This window comes from Carcharhinus amblyrhynchos, unplaced genomic scaffold (assembly GCF_965287045.1).
Source record: "Carcharhinus amblyrhynchos unplaced genomic scaffold, sCarAmb.v2.hapA scaffold_496, whole genome shotgun sequence".
NCBI lineage: Eukaryota > Metazoa > Chordata > Chondrichthyes > Carcharhiniformes > Carcharhinidae > Carcharhinus > Carcharhinus amblyrhynchos.
In genome coordinates, this window is record NW_027650236.1 from 79,145 (window position 1) to 99,426 (window position 20,282).

At 46.5% G+C, this 20,282-nt stretch overlaps 1 protein-coding gene across 1 annotated transcript in view; it reads right to left on the reverse strand.

The window, feature by feature from the left end:
• Positions 1-7,170: 7,170 nt before the first annotated feature.
• Positions 7,171-20,282, reverse strand: part of LOC145339486 (roundabout homolog 4-like) — a gene marked incomplete at its 5' end in the record, with an annotated part of 35,888 nt that continues 22,776 nt past the window's right edge. Inside the window, 2 exons of the mRNA XM_080183955.1 lie at positions 7,171-8,254; positions 11,476-11,745. Of these exons, the coding sequence (XP_080040081.1) occupies positions 8,082-8,254; positions 11,476-11,745 (443 nt within the window). The remainder of the gene's footprint in view (positions 8,255-11,475; positions 11,746-20,282) is intronic.

A 20,282-nucleotide genomic window follows, 5' to 3' on the forward strand; every position in this document is an offset into this window, starting at 1 on the left:
GGGGATAATGACTACAAGTCCTGGATGCTTGTGGTTCTTCCCAGCACGTGGGTCCTTGGTGCTGTGAGTCAGCAGGGTGCCACCGTGCAGCCCTTAGATTGGAAAGGGTACATTTAAATTGCTGTCTATTGCAAGGAGCAGTGAGGTGCAGTCAAAGGCATGGAAAAAGGCAGTTGTCAATCAAAAGGGAGAGTGAATAGAAAGTGAGCGGAAGGAGTAATGGGTTATAATGAATAATTGGTAATGAAATCATTCAACAGGTGGTAAAAATAATAGAACGCAACTTCTCAGATAGAGAGTAGTAGAATGAAAGGCGGGGGTTTTAAGGATTCTGACTGTACAAATACTGGGTTGCAATAACTGGCAACGAGGGGCTGACAAAATTAAAGATTTATTGATCACACTGGACAGATTTTACATGCTGTATGTCTGCCCACGCCCCCAGGTCCAAAGAGATGCAGGTTAGGTTGATTGGACATGCTAAATTGACCCTTAGTGTCAGAGGGATTTGCGAGGTAAGGATTACGGGGATGGGTCTGGGTGAGATTGTTGTCTCAATGGACTGAATGACCTCCTTCTGCACTTTAGGGATGCTATGATTCTAGGAAGTCCTTCCCATTGGAGCAAAGATGTGGAGATGCCGGCGTTGGACTGGGGTGGGCACAGTAAGAAGTTTCATGACACCAGGTTGAAGTCCAACAGGTTTACTTGGTAGCTCAAGCTTTTGGAGCATTGCCCCTTCATCAGGCGAGTGATGAACTTGATGAATGAGGGACACTCTGAAAGCTTGTGCTGTCAAATAAACCTGTCGGACTTCAACCTGGTGTCGTGAGACTTCTTATGATTGGAGCAAGAGCAGGAAGCAACATCAAGGTGGCGAGATGTGAGTGGGACTTCACATAGCACACAAAAGATTGGCATATCTGGGAGCCATACACGTTCTCTTAGTGATACCTGTAGTATGTGTGGTTCTGAAAAGCGACAGCAAGTTCAGCCAAGCAAAGGAGGGCAGTCTGAGGCCATTTTGTGTCAACACTATTATCTTTTTCCTCTTTCTGATTAGAACAGGAAGCCTTTCTTGTGTTTCTTTTACTCCGGCTGGGTGAATTTGTGACAAACAACGCAAGCTAAAATCAGATAGTGCAGAATGATGAAAAAACTCGTTGTTCCACAGCCCAATCAGTGCCCAACAACTGAAAACAATTGAACGTCATGAACTAATTAGTGCTTCCAGTCAGGACGGGCTCCATTTCCCACTTCCATTGTGTCTGTGGAACGTGCGAGCACATTGTAGCTCATTCCAATTTTGACACACAATTACACAAACAATTCATTCCTTGTAATTCATCATTTCCTCTCATTTTGGGCCTCGAGGTGAAAGGTCATCAAACTAAATTCTTGTGTCAGGCATTTATTAACAATTTAATCGTGTCATGTAATTAATTGGATTGTCTATTCAACATGCTTGATAGTAAATGTCTGATTTGAACTCAAAACAGATGATTTTCACCCGTGTTCACCATCAGAAAGAACAGCAACGTGGGCTGAAAATCCAGGGAGAATCGGAAATCGTGATTCTCTCCGGAAAGATCGTGCCCCGCAATTTCCCTATTGCGAGAATCTGATTTAATTGTATTTTAATATATTTCAATATTATTAACCACCCCCACTATACCCCACTATATCCCCCCCACCCCCATATTTTCAAATTTCGCCAAGTGAACAGCTGTGGGAATCCTCCCCAGGGGCACAAAGTGAGTATAGCCCCAGGGAGAGGAACATGGGCTAGGCAGTGCCCTGGCATTGCACCTTGACACAGTAAAAAGTCTGACAACACCAGGTTTTAGTCCAACCTATTTATTTGATAATATACTCACAAGCTTTCGAGGGGACTGCCTCTTCGTCAGGTGAATGGAGAGCTGAGGCCAGAACTCTCCATTCACCTGACGAAGAGGCAGTCCCCTCGAAAGCTTGTGAGTATATTATCAAATAAATAGGTTGGACTAAAACCTGGTGTTGTCAGACTTTTTACTGTGTTTACGCCAGTCCAACGCCGGCATACCCACATCATTGCACCTTGACACAGGTTGCCATCATGTCAATGCAGCAATGTCAACCTAATAGTGCCAACATGCAAGTGCCAATCTGTGCCAGGGGACAGCACCAGGGTAGACCCAAGCGAGAGACTCATGCAGCGGGTGCGAGGGGGGGGGGGTGGCATGTGTATGTAGTGGGGGAAGAGAAGGGGTGATGACTATTGGAAAGTGGGGTGGGAGAGAGAGAAGGGTTGATGCTGAAAGTGGGGTGCGGAGAAAGATGCCAGCGAAGACTTGGTGGGGGAGTAGTGATGCCAGCTAAGATTATGGAGAGGGCTGATGGTGGCAGTAAGAGAGATCCCAGCGTTCATTGCAGGGAAGGAGGTGAGGGGAAACCCTTGAGACTTCTGTGGTGGGGTGCGGGGGAGGTAATCTCTTAGCGCAGCCAGGCTTCGCCAGTGTGTTTAGGCCCCAGACTTGAATATGATGGTGTGAAACATGCCCCTCTGTTATTTGCTCCAAGTGCCATAAAAATCAGGACAGAAATTCCCTGTGTTTCTCCGGAAGAGAAACATTTCAGTTTTCAATCAGATCCTGACACTTTACTATTTCTTGGTAAAATTCCACCTGAGGATTCTTTCAGTTTCTGGATAGAAATTACAGCGCTTGAAACTGTTCACTGATTCTTCTGTCTAATGACTGTTTTGCACTTGCATCAATGTGAGAGTAACATGCTCGAAGTGCAAGATTCTGTCACTACATAGGTTATTGGATCTATTGTGGCAATGTTTATTGCATATCAAACAGTTTTATAAGGATGGATGTGTTGTAGAAATACTAGATGGATCATGTAGAAGAATGATGACCTTCAAAACCACAGGATACCCCAAAGCCAGTGGAGTATTTTCTGAAGCGTAATCACTGTTGTAATGTAGGAAATGACATGGAGAGTGCGGGAGATACTTTTTTCAGCGGAATCCCACTTACCTGATGAAGGAGCAGTACTCCGAAAGCTGGCGGATTTTGCTACCAAATAAACCTGTTGGACTTTAACCTGGTGTTGTGAGACTTCTTACTGTAATGTAGGAAACCCAGCAGCTAACCTACACATGGCCAACAGCGAAGAATATGAGCAGATAATCTGGGATTTTCTTTGTTGGTGATGTTGTTTGGGGGATAAATATTGACCAGGCCACCAAGAGATATTCCTTCTTCAAATAATGCCACGGGATCTCACCCATCCACCTCAGAGGGAAGATAGGGCTTTGGTTGGACCTTGCATCTGAAAGACAGAACCTCTGACAGTGCAGCATTCCCACCGTACAGCACTGGAGTGTCAGCTTAGATTGTGTTCAAATTCCTGGAGCAGATTTGAACCTCTGGTTCCAGCTTCTTCTGTATGTACTGCCTGCAGATACAGCAGGCAGTAAAGAAGGCAAATAGATTGTTGGCCTTCATAGCAAGAAGATTCAAGTATAGGAATAGGGATGTTTTGCTGCAATTGCATAGGGCGTTGGTGAGGCCACACCTGGGGTATTGTGTGAGGTTTTGTTGTACTTATCTGAAGGAGGATGTCCTTGCTAAAGCGGAAATGCAGGGAAGGTTTACCGGGCTGATTCCTGGGATGGCAGGTCTGTCACATGAGGAGAGACTAAGTCAGTTAGGATTATATTCACCAGAGTTTAGAAGTGTAAGAGCCGATCTCGTAGAAACTTATAAAATTCTAACAGTGTTAGACAAAGTAGATTCAGAAAGAATGTTCCCACTGGTGGGGGAGTCCAGAACTAGGGGTCATAGTTTAAGGATAAGGAGTAAGCCTTTTAGAACTGAGGTCAGGAGTTATTGCATATGCGCCCTGATCTCCAATACACTGTGTACAAATACACAAAGTACACTGGGAAGTCTGACACTACCGTCAAACAGCAACCACCACCACCACCCCCCCCCACCCACCACCACCCCCATCCCCCCATCCACCAACCCCCACCCACCACCACCCACCAGCCACCACCACCCCCCCCACACCACCACCCACCAGCCACCCCCCCCCCACCACCACCCACCACCACCCACCCCCCCCCCCACCACCACCCACCACCACCCACCAACCCCCCCCCCAACCACCAACCCCCCCCCCAACCACCACCACCCACCAACCCCCCCCCAACCACCACCACCCCACCAACCCCCCCCCCAACCACCACCACCCCACCAACCCCCCCCCCAACCACCACCACCCACCAACCCCCCCCCCAACCACCACCACCCCACCAACCCCCCCCCCCCCAACCACCACCACCCACCAACCCCCCCCCCCCAACCACCACCACCCCACCAACCCCCACCACCCCACCAACCCCCCCCCCCAACCACCACCACCCACCAACCCCCCCCCCCAACCACCACCACCCACCAACCGCCCCCCCAACCACCACCACCCACCAACCCCCCCCCCAACCACCACCACCCACCCACCCGCCACCCCCCCCCCCACCACCCACCCACCCGCCACCCACCCCCACCACCACCCACCAACCCCCCCCAACCACCACCACCCACCAACCCCCCCCCCAACCACCACCACCCACCAACCCCCCCCCCAACCACCACCACCCACCAACCCCCCCCCCAACCACCACCACCCACCAACCCCCCCCCCAACCACCACCACCCACCAACCCCCCCCCCCAACCACCACCACCCACCAACCCCCCCCCCCCAACCACCACCACCCACCAACCCCCCCCCCCAACCACCACCACCCACCAACCCCCCCCCCAACCACCACCACCCACCAACCACCACCCCCCCACCCCACCATGGACATTACTCACCACCCCCACACAGACACCCCCAATCGCTGGCCCCCAACACCCGATCGCCAGCCACTCCCCGATCACCTGCTCCAACCCCCAACTCACCGGCCCTTCCCGATCGCCAGCCCTGACCACCACCCCCCCAATCGCCAGCCTCAATTTCCGACTGACCAGCCCCTAACCCCCGAAGCAGAGATTCCCCCTTTTCCAATACTTCTACCGACCTCCCCAGTGCCTCAGTAACTGGCCCCACTTTGTCAGACTCCAAGGCCCCACCCCCTCAGGCCCCCATGGTGCACCCAACCACACAGGAGATTCAATGGCCTCTGTTCCCTCCAGTGAGGCCATCACATCTGGTCCCCATTGGTGACCCTCACTGGTGAGGATATCCATGGGCAAGGTCGGGAAGCTAGGTGAACCTGGACCAGTATGTCCCGGGCTCACGAACAACATTAAAATTAGTAGCTACGTATTTAAATCAGTCTCACGGTCTTCCCAGGTGCGAGGCTGATTTTACCAGCAGAACGAGTTGGCAACAGTGGGAGCAATGAGAAATCCCACTGTGCTACTTGATCAACTCAGCAGGGTGGAAAATTCACATCCTATGATGATGATAATGCCACTTTGAAATGTATGTTACATGCACGGTTCTTGATTTGAGTCCAATAGGATTCTTTTTCAGTTCTGAAGAAGTCACGTGGACTCAAAACATTAACTATGTTTCTCTTGACCTGCTGACTTTATCCAATATCTTTGGTTTTTATTTCAGATTTCCAACATCCGCAGTATTTTGCTTAGAGGTTGTTTTGAATGATTTAAGGTCACCATCACGAAAGCCTATCATGGGCAAACATTTACACGGGGTGAACCACTTACCATTCCGACTGAAATCAACGCCAAAGTTGCTGCTTAATTAGAACACATTAAGGGTGCCAGCTAATTGAGCCAATTCAGAGCGGTGTTAGGTATTCTTTGATAACCTGGTGGTGAAAGGGAAGCAGGAATCCACAAGGTAAATATGTCTTCAGAGAAAAGCTGGTGGAGCAAGAGCCCAACAATGGTCTCCCTCCCTCATTCCTACAACACAATGATCAATGGGTGGCACAGTGGTTAGCACCGCTGCCTCACAGCGCCAGGGACCCAGGTTCGATTCCTGGCTTAGGTCACCATCTGTATGGAGTTTGCATGTTCTCCTTGTGTCTGCATGGGTTTCCTCCCACACTCCAAAATGTGCAGATCAGGTGGATTGGCCATCCTAAATTACCTGTTAGTGGCCCAAGATGTGTCGGTTAGATTGATTAGCTATGGTAAATGTGTAGGGTTATGGGGATAGGATGGGGGAAGAGAGCCTGGGTAAGATGCTTGTCAGAGAGTCAGTGCAAACTCGATGGGCCGAATGGCCCCCTTCTGCACTGTAGAGTTTTTAGGATTTAATGACCAAGTTGCTGTTAGTTTTCTCAACCGGCAGCCCATCAGTCCAACCAGCGACTGGGAGGGAAACAAAAGATAGGAAATGATAATTGGATTCTGCCGCTAAGTTTGACTGGACGTCAACATTCCTGGGATTTCTCGTCCCCACCCCCTACTTCCTGTAACTATATTCCCTGCCTCTACCACCTCTCTGTAAATATGAAGGCTAATGTTTTCGTTTGACACTTTGACACTGGTTTCATCCGCCAGGTAGTATAGACAAATGGGTGAGTATTAAATGCCCCTGATGTAAAGGCATGGAGCAGCACGGTGGCATAGTGGTTAGCACTGCTGCCTTAAAGCACCAGGGATCCAGGTTCAATTCCAGCCTTGGGTAACCGTCTGTGTGGAGTTTGCACATTCTCCCAGTGTCTGCGTGGGTTTCCTCTGGGTGCTCCAGTTTCCTCGCACGGTACAAAGATGTGCAGGTTAGGTGAATCGGCCATGCTAAATTGGCCCTCAGGTTAGATGGAAAGTTGTAGGATTATGGGAATAGGGCAAGAAAGAGGGCTTGGGTAAGATGTTCTGCCAGATTTGGTGCAGACTCAATGGGCTGAATGGCCTTATTTGCAGGGTAGGGTTTCTATGATATAAAGGACAGCAGATTATCACATCACACCCTATTCTAACAGTACAATAATGGTATGGAAACCAAAAACATCCTGAACATATACACGCACAATACGGTGGCAAGAAAATCAGAAATTACTTGAGAAAAGCGAACAGTATAATGCTTGTGTTCAGTTATTCTTCTCTGAGCTCTTTCCTTGACTTGTACAGATGTTGCCTGGTTTACCTTCAGCCCTGCCATTCAAATGTAGAGTCAACCTTTCACACATTCCACAACTCTCAGTAGATACATCTCATCACCACACAATGACTGACACATGTCATTTTTTAAATGTCATTTGTTTATCGTGAAAATAATAAGTACAGTTAGACTCAGGGAATGAAGTAACTTATTGCCTATATTCGGTCTTCAGGGAGAGGGGATGTTAAGTGATGATTCTTTTCAACCAAGGCTGTTTATGTGCTTTGATCTCTCTCCTTACGTGACCAGTATTAGGCAATGTATATTGGTGTGCTGTTGTCCAACAGCCATTGTTCCCAATGATGTTATCTCACTGACATTTTGGGCTTCCTTGATGTTTTTGTTGAGTTTTTAATGTCGCTCCAGACTGGTTTTCAAGGTCAGTTTTATTTACATACATCTGTTAGACTAATTAGTAATGAGATAAGTTAAAAGCTGGTGCAAGGCTGTCTGTGTACACGTACTCAGAAACTCCGAGAACAATAGCCTTTGCTTTTGAGTTTAATCCCACCTCCCCGTGTTCAGAACTCAGGTGCCCATCTACTCAATCTACAAGCCAATGTCTATATTCAGTCAGTCATCCAACTGGCTGTTACAGGTTTCTAATATCTGGCTGTACACAAGCTGCCCGTTTTGTACGTAGCCCTGGATCTTGAATAGATTGCGAGTTTAGAAATAGCTTTCCGACCCCTTTGGGGTTCAAAACTACCGAGTTTCCTATAAAAGCTACACAGACTACACACAGAACCATCCTCCAGTTTGCCAAGTGCAGCCCTGTCCCAAGTGGGACTGAAGATGACAAAGTGCCCACGCAGCCCACCAATGGCTGCCGGAACGTCTGCACCCAATAAACATCCCCCTTTCCTTTCCTCATGGATCTGGATCCTTGGTATCCATCGATTTCTGTGCACACAGGGATGGGTCGGGTGTTCCAATCCACTCTTATCCTTAGACCTTAACCATAGTGAGGCCATTGGCATCCGCTGGGAAGTTCATCAATCCAACTTTCTCCACCTTCCTCCTAACTGCAAAACTCTTGTGCACGGGGGCTCCGACTGTTGCGAAAGATACATGCACTGCACTGAGAGCAGGGTTCACCGGGATTTCCGATTTGGAGTTGTCTGGAAAACAGAAGTCAAATTGGATTTAACTCCGGTAGCTTATATCTCCTCCAATCCCAATTAAAATACATCCTCCGACAGAAAGCTGGCATGTTCTTTGGCCTCAATTTTCTCCCCAGTCTCAGCTGGATCATGGTCCCATTAGTAGCCGCACTATCCAGCTACCTTGTTCCACTGTAACCTTCGATAGCAACTGCAAGGAGGTTTGACGCATTCTGAGGTGCTGCGGTACTGCTATTTGGGTAAAGATTAAATCACAGCCACAACTCTGCAAATTAGATGACCTCAGTGACCCAAGTCTTAAAGTAATGCAGATAGGACATCCCAAAGTCCTGAAAGGTGCTATACAAATGCAGCTTCTTTCTTGCCTTCTCATTAATGCATTCCTGACATGGGTCTAACATAACTCACTGTGGCTATATCCATTAGTTCTGAGAAAAATCAATATCATATTTGTCATAATCTTTTACCATCCTCAGAACCCATTTATTAATGCAAGAGGAGTGAGTTCTCCAAGTGCAGCAGAAATCAATAAACATTATTTCAGTTGAATTATCTGAACCAAAGTTTCCATTGTGAACTGGCACTGGGTAATTCAGCCAATGAAACCATGCTAAAATCAGCTCCGATCTACATTGTATAATGGCCACTTCAAATCACACTTGTCATTCAACCTTCCGTAGGAAAGAAATGTATGTATAGAACTGAATAGTTTATAGGCAGAAGTAGGCCATTCAGCCCATCGTGTCTGTGCCAGCTGTCTGACAGAATATCTTATCCAGGCCCACCCTCCGCCCTATCCCTGTAACCTCACTCCTTTACCCCGCTAATCTGCCTAACCTAAACAGCTTTGGGCACAAAGAGGCAATTTAGAATGGTCAATCCACCTAACCTGCGTACCTTTGGCATGTGGGAGGAAACCGGAGCACCAGGGGGAAACCCACACAGACACAGGGAGAACGTGCAGACTTAACACAGTCACCTGAGGCCGGAATTGAACCCGGGTCTCTGGCGCTGAGAGGCAGCAGTGCTAACAACTGTGCCAGTGTGCTGCAATATTTCATGGTGAAGAATTTCTGAAAGACAGAGTTAATTGCATTGACATCCAGCTGAGCTAACTTAAGTATACCAATTTGCCTTGTCCAATTCAGAGCTGAGCTTTGGGAGAGGTGTCAAACTTATAAAAATCGAATACTACACTGGTAGGGCAAAGAGCAAAAGGTAGAAGAAAACTGTTGGTCTCTATACCCTCACAACGACTGTAACACTACACTCTGCATTCTCTCCTTTCCTTCTCTATGAATGGTATGTTTTGTCTGTATTGCAAGAAGTAATATTTTTCACTCCATACTAATGCATGTGACAATAATAAATCAAATCAAGAAAAGTTGCATCGCGTTACAATATTATTCATAAACTCAACCTAACTCATATCTTGTAATACTTGGTGTTAAGAGAATTATAGGTTTAAAGGCCTTTAACCTAAAGTCCTCTCCTCCCAGCTGATAGTTTTGGCAGTGAAGGAGGTAATGTTGTAACATTTCAGAGTCAACAAGGTGCTTTTGTTGAGCTTTCCTGTCAAGTAGAATTCACTAAAGTTCCTTGGGCAGCTCCTTTCAAACGCACAACTACTACCATCTAGAAGGACAAGGGCAGCAGACACACAGGAAGACCAGCACCTGGAAGATGCTCTCCAAGCCACTCCCCATCCTGACTTGGAAATATATCGCTGTTCCTTCACAATCACTGGGCCAGAATCCTGAAGCTTCCTCCCTAACAGCACTGTGGGTGTACCCACGCCCCAGTGACTGCAATGCTTCAAGAAGGTGGCTCACCCCCACCTTAAGGGCATTAAAGGATGGGCAATAAATGCCCACATCACTACCAGTTGGTCATGTTCTTCATGATATTGGATGCCAATCAACCAATGATTTTTTTTATTGCACTGGATTTGTTTAATCCTTCCAAAAGCAGTTGAGAAATTTGTGAATGTGACTTCCTAAAAATGCACTTAAAAAATAATAGCAAATATAATCTCAATTGTTGCCTCCATCTAGTTATTTATTTACCCGAGTTTCTATCTCACTGAGTGATCCTATGCATATTTAGCCCTGTTTGTTCAGACGGTCTCAACAGGGATCTTGGGTTCATGTCACACTATCTGTAACCCCCGTGACTTGCCTGGGTTTGCAAAACCTCACTTACTGTACTGTCTGGAGACAATACACATCTCTTTAAACTGTGATCAGTGCTCCTACCACTCACATTATCAGCCACTTCAGGTCTTGAACAGCAGGTTAGGTGTAAGGATTCGCATTTTAATCAGTAATCTCTAAACTGTCTGTGCTTTATATGCTCTGTCTGAAGCCAGAACTCTCCATTCACCTGACGAAGAGGGTAACCCCTCGAAAGCTTGCGAGTATATTATCAAATAAATAGGTTGGACTAAAACCTGGTGTTGTCAGACTTTTTACTGTGTTTCAGTCTATGCAAAGGCTTCATTTTAAGATATTTCTGCCTATGTAATTACATTTCAATGCTAGACTTTAGGCGTTAACTAACACTTCTAACTTGACTACATTTTAACTCAGAAGGCATGCTGGGTTAGTTAAAAATCGACAGCGTTCCTGAAGAATACACAATGCAGGCAAGACAAGTCTTTTATAACAGTAGCTGCAAGGCTTGTTTTCCTATGCTGGCTGCTTTGCCGAGGCAGTGAGAAGTATAGACAGAGTACCTGCTAAATAGTTCCAGCATTTTCTGTTTTTGTTTCAGATTCCAGCATCTGCAGTATTTTATTTATGTGTCACTCGTAGGTTTATATTAACACTGCAATAACGTTACTGTGAAAATCCCCTGGTCGTCACTCTCTGGCTCCTGTTTGGGTACACGGAGGAAGAATTTAGCATGGCCTCTGCATCCAACCAGCGCGTCTTTCAGACTGTGGGAGGAAACTGGAGAACCCGGAGGAAACCCATGCAGACATGGGGAGAACGTGCATACGCTGCACAGAGAGTGACCCAAATCGGGAATTGAACCCAGGTCCCTGGCGCTGTGCCGCAGACGTGCTAACCACTGTGCCACCCCTTACTTTGCCATTACCTTAGGGTTTAACTTGATTTGAACCCGTGTTACCCTTCCCTAGATGGTGCGGTCTGTGTTTTCTGAGCACACCCAACCCAAACTAAGTGAATTAGGTTTTGTTAGTGAACTGATTGTACCGGTGTTGTATTTGGCCCGGGGCTGTTGCTCTGAGAGCTCATCGAAGGGTCCGTTGGAGTCCTTTCCAGTAATCGTCAGGTTCCTAGCTGCAATTCCCATTTTCCGTGTGATTTTGTCTTCTATCTCACCAGCCCAGGACATGTTCCAATCCCAGATCCGACCTGGTTCAGATTCCGGACAGCCACTCATGACCTCTGACCCTTCTGAGGGATTGTGGGAAACAATGGCATCAGGGAAGGCAGTGGACAGAGAGGAGGTTGTAGACAGAGCTGGAATTAGAGAAATAAATGAGAGTCATAATCCTGCAAATCAATCTCATTTAAATCATAGAACAACTCAATATGTATCGAAAACTAAAGCAATAAAACAAAAGATGCAATAAATTAAGAGATAGCCAAAAGGTACAGCAAAAGATTTAAATACTAGTATCATGCTAAATATCCAGAGGTTAGCTGAAATGGAAGGCTATTGGTGCACAATACAAATGGTCGAAGAGATAGTCAAATGTATTTCTGAAGACAGGAATGGTTCGATCTATCATCAAGAGGTTGCTCGTGCCTTCTGGTCACTTCCTGTTGCTAAAAATACTGATGTGGAGATGCCGGCATTGGACTGGAATAAACACAGTAAGAAGTCTCACAACACCAGTTTAAAGTCCAACGGGTTTATTTGGTAGCAAACTAAGTGGATTAGGTTTTGTTAGTGAATTTGCTACCAAATAAACCTGTTGGACTTTAACCTGGTGTTGTGAGACTTCTTACTGTGCTAAAAATAGTTGCATTGTTAACACACTGTGTGCGTGTGTGTGAGATACATTGACAACAGGGAGAGGGTAAGAGAGAAACCGGCAAATGTACAGAGACAGAGAAATAGAAAGAAATACAGAGAGAAAGACAAATTCACAAAAGGAGAAAGAGGCAAAGAAATAGAGACAGACAGTCAAAGACACAAAATGAGAGAGAGAAGCTGAGAGATAGAGGAGACAGAGGGACATATGAGAAATAGAGACTAAAGACATAAAGGGAGAAAAAGGCAGAGACAGAGGAGATAGAGAAAGAGAGAGACACAGAGAAAGAGTCAAAGACATAAAATGAGAAAAAGGCAGAGGAGACAGAGGGTGAGGTGAGAAAGAGAGAGAGAGAGACTGAACACATAAAAGAAAAAAAGAGGCATAAAATCAGAGGAGACAGAGAAATAGAGAGAAAAAAAAAAGAGTCAGAGACACAAAAGGAGAGAAGAAGAGTCAAAGAGACAGAGATAGAGAGACAGAGAGAGATAAAAAGAGAGAAAGGCAGAGAGACAGAGGAGACAGAGAAATAGAGAGACAGGGAGAGAGGTAAAATGACAGGGATAGAGAGAGAGGAGATGGGGAGGGAGAAAAAGAGATTGAGAAAGTAATAGTAAACAAATTTGTAAACATTTGTGGCTTATGGTTTTCCATAGTTTGCTAGATTACCTACGGCTCATGGGACAGTTACACACTAATGCACCAACCTCACTGTGTATCACAACACTGATTTCTCCCAATTATCCCCCTCCTTTACCAGCCTTGTTCTCTTGTATTTATGCAGAAAGCGGCTATTCGCCAAGTATGAGCCCAGGTAGCTCCAGCTGATGAATGTTCTGTGAAGGGCATCACAGCTAAAGCACAAGCCTATTCACATCTGACACCAACAGCTCGATCTCTTAAATGTTTAGCCGGGGTGGGAGACCCACGCTATGACTACCTTTATTCAGCTGCTCTAAAGGCCAATCTCAGCATCCGAAATGTGCCCTGGGCTGAGATTAGAGAACAGTAGAAGTGAGGAATCTCAGCTACTCTTCTCTATGTGATCCAGCGCTGAGCTGCTTGGGAAAGAGCATAGCAAGGCCTCGGGGAAGCTAAGGAATCCTCCCTCCACTCAATGGTGTTTTAATTGTAAAACTATTCCTGCAAACCAGGCAGAGTGGCTTGAAGCAGGCACGGCTCCTGAGAGAATTGTATCATCACTTTGTTCAATGATAAAGTTGAATAAGATGGGACAGATTTAGGATACGGAGGCAGATTAATTAATTAAAGTGGTGTCTTCTGCCCAATCAGCATTCCTATGGCTCGGGATTCTGGACCAAGCCATAAATATCACAGCCTCGGAGACAGAAAAAAAACCCAATAAAAACTGACCCCAATTTAAATGCATTTTACAATTGCCCAGTAAACGAACAGACAAGCAATCCAATAAAACAGAACTTTACATTTCATTTAATCCATGTAGTGCAGCACTCAGAAAACAGGCCCGCCACAAAGGTCAGCAGAATAGGTGTTTATCATTGTGACATGTGTCCCATGCAGTCCATTTACAGGCATCTGCAATCGAGCGGTTCCCCATCAACAACGTACTGTATACATCCGTGCATTAGAGGGAAAGCTAGGAGCATTTGGAGAGATTAAAGACCGTGCTGATCTATAATCACTTGTACAAAGCTCAGACTCTTCCCGAGCACAGCCTGAAATTCCACCGTGTTTCATCTGGTGCCTGGTTCATCCAGAGGCCAGCCCAATCCAAGATAGGGAATGACCAATACTGAACACGCGGGGTGGGGAAACGACACACGGAGAACACACGAGATAGGAAGCATCAGACACCGAACACACAAGGCACACAGATGGCATGGGATGGGAAGCGTCACACAGAGAACATGGGATGCGGAGCACCGCATGCAGAACATGTGGGACGGGGAGTGTCACATGTAGGACACATGCGTTGGGAAGTGTCACATACAGGACATGTGGGATGGGGAGTGTCAGACAGAATACACAGGATAGGAAGCATCACACACAGAACACGCAGGATAGGAAGCATCACGCACAGAACATGCAGGATAGGGAGCGTCACGCACAGAACATGCAGGATAGGGAGCGTCACGCACAGAACATGCAGGATAGGGAGCGTCACGCACAGAACACGCAGGATAGGAAGCGTCACGCACAGAACATTCAGGATAGGGAGCGTCACGCACGCAACACGCAGGATAGGAAGCGTCACGCACAGAACACGCAGGATAGGAAGCGTCACGCACAGAACACGCAGGATAGGAAGCGTCACGCACAGAACACGCAGGATAGGAAGCGTCACGCACAGAACACGCAGGATAGGAAGCGTCACGCACAGAACACGCAGGATAGGAAGCGTCACGCACAGAACACGCAGGATAGGAAGCGTCACGCACAGAACACGCAGGATAGGAAGCGTCACGCACAGAACACGCAGGATAGGAAGCGTCACGCACAGAACACGCAGGATAGGAAGCGTCACGCACAGAACACGCAGGATAGGAAGCGTCACGCACAGAACACGCAGGATAGGAAGCGTCACGCACAGAACACGCAGGATAGGAAGCGTCACGCACAGAACACGCAGGATAGGAAGCGTCACGCACAGAACACGCAGGATAGGAAGCGTCACGCACAGAACACGCAGGATAGGAAGCGTCACGCACAGAACACGCAGGATTGGAAGCGTCACGCACAGAACACGCAGGATTGGAAGCGTCACGCACAGAACACGCAGGATAGGAGGCGTCACGCACAGAACACGCAGGATAGGAAGCGTCACGCACAGAACACGCAGGATAGGAGGCGTCACACACAGAACACGCAGGATAGGAAGCGTCACGCACAGAACACGCAGGATAGGAAGCGTCACGCACAGAACACGCAGGATAGGGAGCGTCACGCACAGAACACGCAGGATAGGGAGCGTCACGCACAGAACACGCAGGATAGGAAGCGTCACGCAGGATAGGAAGCGTCACGCACAGAACACGCAGGATAGGAAGCGTCACGCACAGAAGACGCAGGATTGGAAGCGTCACGCACAGAAGACGCAGGATTGGAAGCGTCACGCACAGAACACGCAGGATAGGAAGCGTCACGCACAGAACACGCAGGATAGGAAGCGTCACGCACAGAACACGCAGGATAGGAGGCGTCACGCACAGAACACGCAGGATAGGAAGCGTCACGCACAGAACACGCAGGATAGGAAGCGTCACGCACAGAACACGCAGGATAGGAAGCGTCACGCACAGAACACGCAGGATAGGAAGCGTCACGCACAGAACACGCAGGATAGGAAGCGTCACGCACAGAACACGCAGGATAGGGAGCGTCACGCACAGAACACGCAGGATAGGAAGCGTCACGCACAGAACACGCAGGACAGGAGGCGTCACGCACAGAACACGCAGGATAGGGAGCATCACACACAGAACACACAGGATAGGAAGCGTCACACACAGAACACGCAGGATAGGAAGCGTCACACACAGAACACGCAGAATAGGGAACATCACACACAGGATAGGGAGCATCACACACACAACACGCAAGTTGGATTGTGTGATATTAAAGATAAAGATCGCGGGAGATTGGAGAGAGAGAGAGACTAAATATTACTCAGTGGTACAGCCAATCACATATATTGGCAAAATAGTTTTAAAAATAACATCTATTTTGCTGCCTGATACTGGATAGTCACATATTGCAGAATAGCTAAACAGTCTGTCACACATTGATCACAAAGTTCACCTCAAACACCCCTCACATTTTGACAGTTATATACAGGACTGAAGTGTGTTAAACACATGTCAAAACCAATCCTGGGTCTAGATCTTCTTTTCATTTGGCCTCAGGCTGAACATACAGAGCACGTTCTGTCTCATCAGGGGTCTCAAGTACACACTCTCACCTTAGGCACCAGGAAGTCCATGGCAAGGTATTAGAATCGAGCATTAACGAGGTTACAGGCGATCACTTAGACAAGCACGAGGTGATTGGGAAAAGTCAGTATGGTTTATGAAAGGGAAATCACATTTAATGAATTTACCAGACAGGAGAGAGGTAAAAATTTAGAAAAGGGGAAGCAAAGGGGGTAAAAGGCAAGGGAAAGGGGATAAAGTAGGGGAAAAGAGTGGAGGGGGAAAGAAAAATGAAGGAAGACAATAAAGAAATAAAAGGTAGAGAACAGTGAAAAAGTAAATAAAATAGAATGAAAACAAAGGGGTCGAGGTGGGGTAGAACTAATCATCTGAAGATCTTATTGGAGAGAAGGGCAGTACTTCATCAGGGTGGGCATTCCTGGAAGAGAAGTGGCAGTGAGTTGGGCTATGGGGTAACCTGTTGGCATGGCGTTGGCTGGCAGAAAACAGACAGTATGCATAAATGGATTTGATTGGCAGGATGTGTCGTGTGGAGTCCCACAAGGGTCTGTACTGGGGTTTCAACTTTTTACCATTTATATCAGTGACTTAGATGAGGGGAGTGAAGGTGTGGCAGCTAAATAGGTGGATAACACAAAGATTGGTTGACAGCTATGTTGTGAAGAAGACATACTGAGTGTGCAGATGGATTGAGTGAGTGGACAAAAATCTAGATGGAGTATAATGTGGGAAAGTGTGAAGTTGTTCACTTTGGCAGAATCATAGAATCCTATAGTGCAGAAGGAGGCCATTCAGCCCATCAAGTCTACACCAACCACAATCCCACCCAGGCCCCATTCCCATAACCCCATGCATTTAGCCTAGCTAGTCCCCCTGACACTAAGGGGCAATTTAGCATGGCCAATCCACCTAACCTGCACATCTTTGGACTGTAAGAGGAAACCGGAGCACACGGAGGAAACCCATGCAGACACAAAGAGTATGTGCAAATTCCACACAGACAGTGACCCAAGAATCTATCTACAGGAAGCAGAGTGTTACTTAAATGGAGAACTACAGGTGGGGAGGGATCTAGATGCTCTCACGCATGAGTCACAAAAAATTAGTATGCAGGTGCAGTGTGTAATCGAGCGGGCTAATGGAATGTTAGCCTTTATTATGAGGGGAATTGAACATAGAAGTAAGGATGCTACGCTTCAGTTATAGGGGGCTTTGGTGAGGCTGCATCTTGAATAATGTGTGCAATTTTGGTCTACTTATTTAAAGAAGGATATAAATGTGTTGGAGGTGGTTCAATGGAGGCTTATGAGATTGAGATCTGAACTGAGTAGATTGTCTTATGTGGAAAGGCTGGACTTGTTTCCACTGGAGTTTAGAAGAGTGAGGGATGGCTTCGTTGAAGTAGATAAAATCCTGAGTGGTATTCACAGAATCAGAGGATCCCTACAGTACAGAAGGAGGCCATTGGGTCCATCGAGTCTGCACTGATCACATCCCACCCAGCCCTATTCCACTAATCCTATAGACAAAGTAGATATGGAAGAGATGCTCTCTCTTGTGGGTCAGTCCAGGATTTAAGGGCACTGTTTTAAATTTAAAGGTCACCCTTAAAGGACAAGAGATGAAGAGTTTTTTTTCAGAGCATTGTGTAACTTTGGACCTCACTGCCTCAGAGTACATTGAAGTGGAGGTAGATAGATTCTTGTTAGGCAGGGGAATCAAAGGTTATCGGGGGTAGATGGGAATCGAGAAGCCAACATAAGACCAGCCATGATCTTACTGAACTCCAGAGCAGGATCAAGGGACTAAATAGCCGACTTTTGCTTCGACTTTATATGTTTTAACCACCAGTGATTTCGTGGGCAATAAAGACAGAAAATGTTCTGATATAGAATCAACATCGATCTGAAGTATTAACTTTATTTCCCACCACAGATACTGCAAACCAGCAGAGTATTTCCATTATTTTCTCTTTTTATTTCTGATTTCCAGCATCTGTAACATTTTGCTTTTGTGAAATTGGTGACGATGTGAATGTAGAAGGTTGTGATCTCAAGACTACGGAGTTAGAAGTTTAGCAGCAGGTTGAGGAGGACGTTGAGTTGCAAAAGGTCTGGTTCAAAACTTTTTTATACATTCACGGAATGTGGGCATCGATGACCTTTCACAACAATCAGGCATCTCAAAGTGCTTCACACTCAATGAAATACTTTTGAAATATAGTCACTCTTGTAACATAGAAAACATAGCAGCCAATTTACACACAGCAAGCTCCCACAAACAGCAATACGATCATCACCAGATATGATTTGTTCTTTGTGATGTTGATTGAAGAATAAATATTGGCCTCTTTCTCGAAATAATGCCATGGGATCTTTACCATCCACCTGAGAGGGAAGACAGGGCCTGAGTTTAAGGCCTCATCTGATAGTTAACACCCCTGACAATGCAGCACTCCCCCAGTACTGCACTGAAGTGTGAGCCTAGATTGTTGTGCTCAAATTCTGGAGTGAGACTCGAACCCATGGCTCTCTGACTCAGAAGCAAGAGGGTTACAAAATGAGAGTTCCAGCAAGCAGGATGGAGTTGGGAGTGAGGTGTAGCATTATTGGCAGGCATTAAAGTGACCTCAACCTACACGGTGTTCAATTCTTCCAGAACATCCAGCTGAATAGGTGGACCAGGCCTCTCACCTGAAGAATGGCCATTTCATTTCCCACCCACCAACTGTGTTGCACTGGAGTGTCATCATGGTTTAATGAACTCAAACTCCTGGTAGCGTATTGAAGCAATAATTGTCTAATCCAGAGGCGGGTGCACTAGCATCTGAGCCTGTTTTTCATTAGAAAGACCTTCGTCCCGATTATCTGTGCTCGTTGGAACTGAGAAGCACAGATGACACTCCAGCCACTCCCTCACACTGTACAGCCTCTAGAAACCTCTGCAAATAAAATTACCAGGATGACAGATTTACATTGGTTCAATGGGATGATACTTCCATCACCCCTTTGCTTCCCCGTCCCCCCAAAACTCCCTACCACGAGATTTGAACACATCCAGGGGAGTTTTCCCATCCTTCCCGCTACTGGAATTATAGCGGGTGGGGCCTGACCATGTAATGATTCCATTGACATCGGGTGAGATTTTTCGGGCTTGGGGCAAGGACGGTTGAAAATCCCACCCATCGTCTAGGCTAATACTTGAGTGCTGCTGGGACACTGAAGTCAGCTCCTCAAACAAAGAGGTTAAAAAGAAAATCTCCATCATTTTATTCAGCAAAGTGGAGGGGAATTTTCCAACCAGCTGGTCAATATTTATCCTTCAGCCAACATTGTTAAAACAGATGACTGACTGGTTGTTGTTTGCGGGAGTTTGCTGTGTGAAATTTACTGTCACTGTTCCTACAACGCCTACACTACAAAAGAATTTCATTGGCTGTAGAACAGTTTGCAGCGTTGTGGGTGTGGTGACTGGCGTTATATAAATGTAAGCTTTTCCCTCTTTGCTGCAGAGAAAGAAAATTTTCAGCACAGCCCGTAAAAGCAAAGAGATTCTGCACCAGAGATAGGGGTTTACGATGGAAGGGTTCCATCCAGACACAGCCTCCCTTCCCAGACACCAATTCATTTACAAGGATTTGATGTTCAATGCCGAGTGAGACACTGGTTTATTAAATTGCCTCAAAGTAAGGTATTAAAACTGTTTCAAATCACTGTAGTGCTATTTATAGCAACACTTGGATTATTCAGAACAATTGTCAGCAGCGATAGGGAAGCAAGAATAGCAGCATTGGCAGAACATCACATCATATTCCAGCTCGATTAGAAATTGGTGTTTTAATCAGGTGGTTAATGCAAAATAAACTTCCGCCAAAGATAGTGCTGATCGCACAAGATTTAAATTTTTTTTTCCACCTGTTTTATCATCCAAGAGTAACCTCCTGCAGCAGCAGCCCCTGTCTACACTGTTTGTTATAGTGTCAGTATAAATCGCACTGGACAAAACAGCATACACTGCTAACCTCTGTGTTACACCTGAGCTGCCAGATGGGACAGTGCAGGTCAGCTTTATTCCTTATCGAAGCAACTCTACACCATGTCTGCCTTCT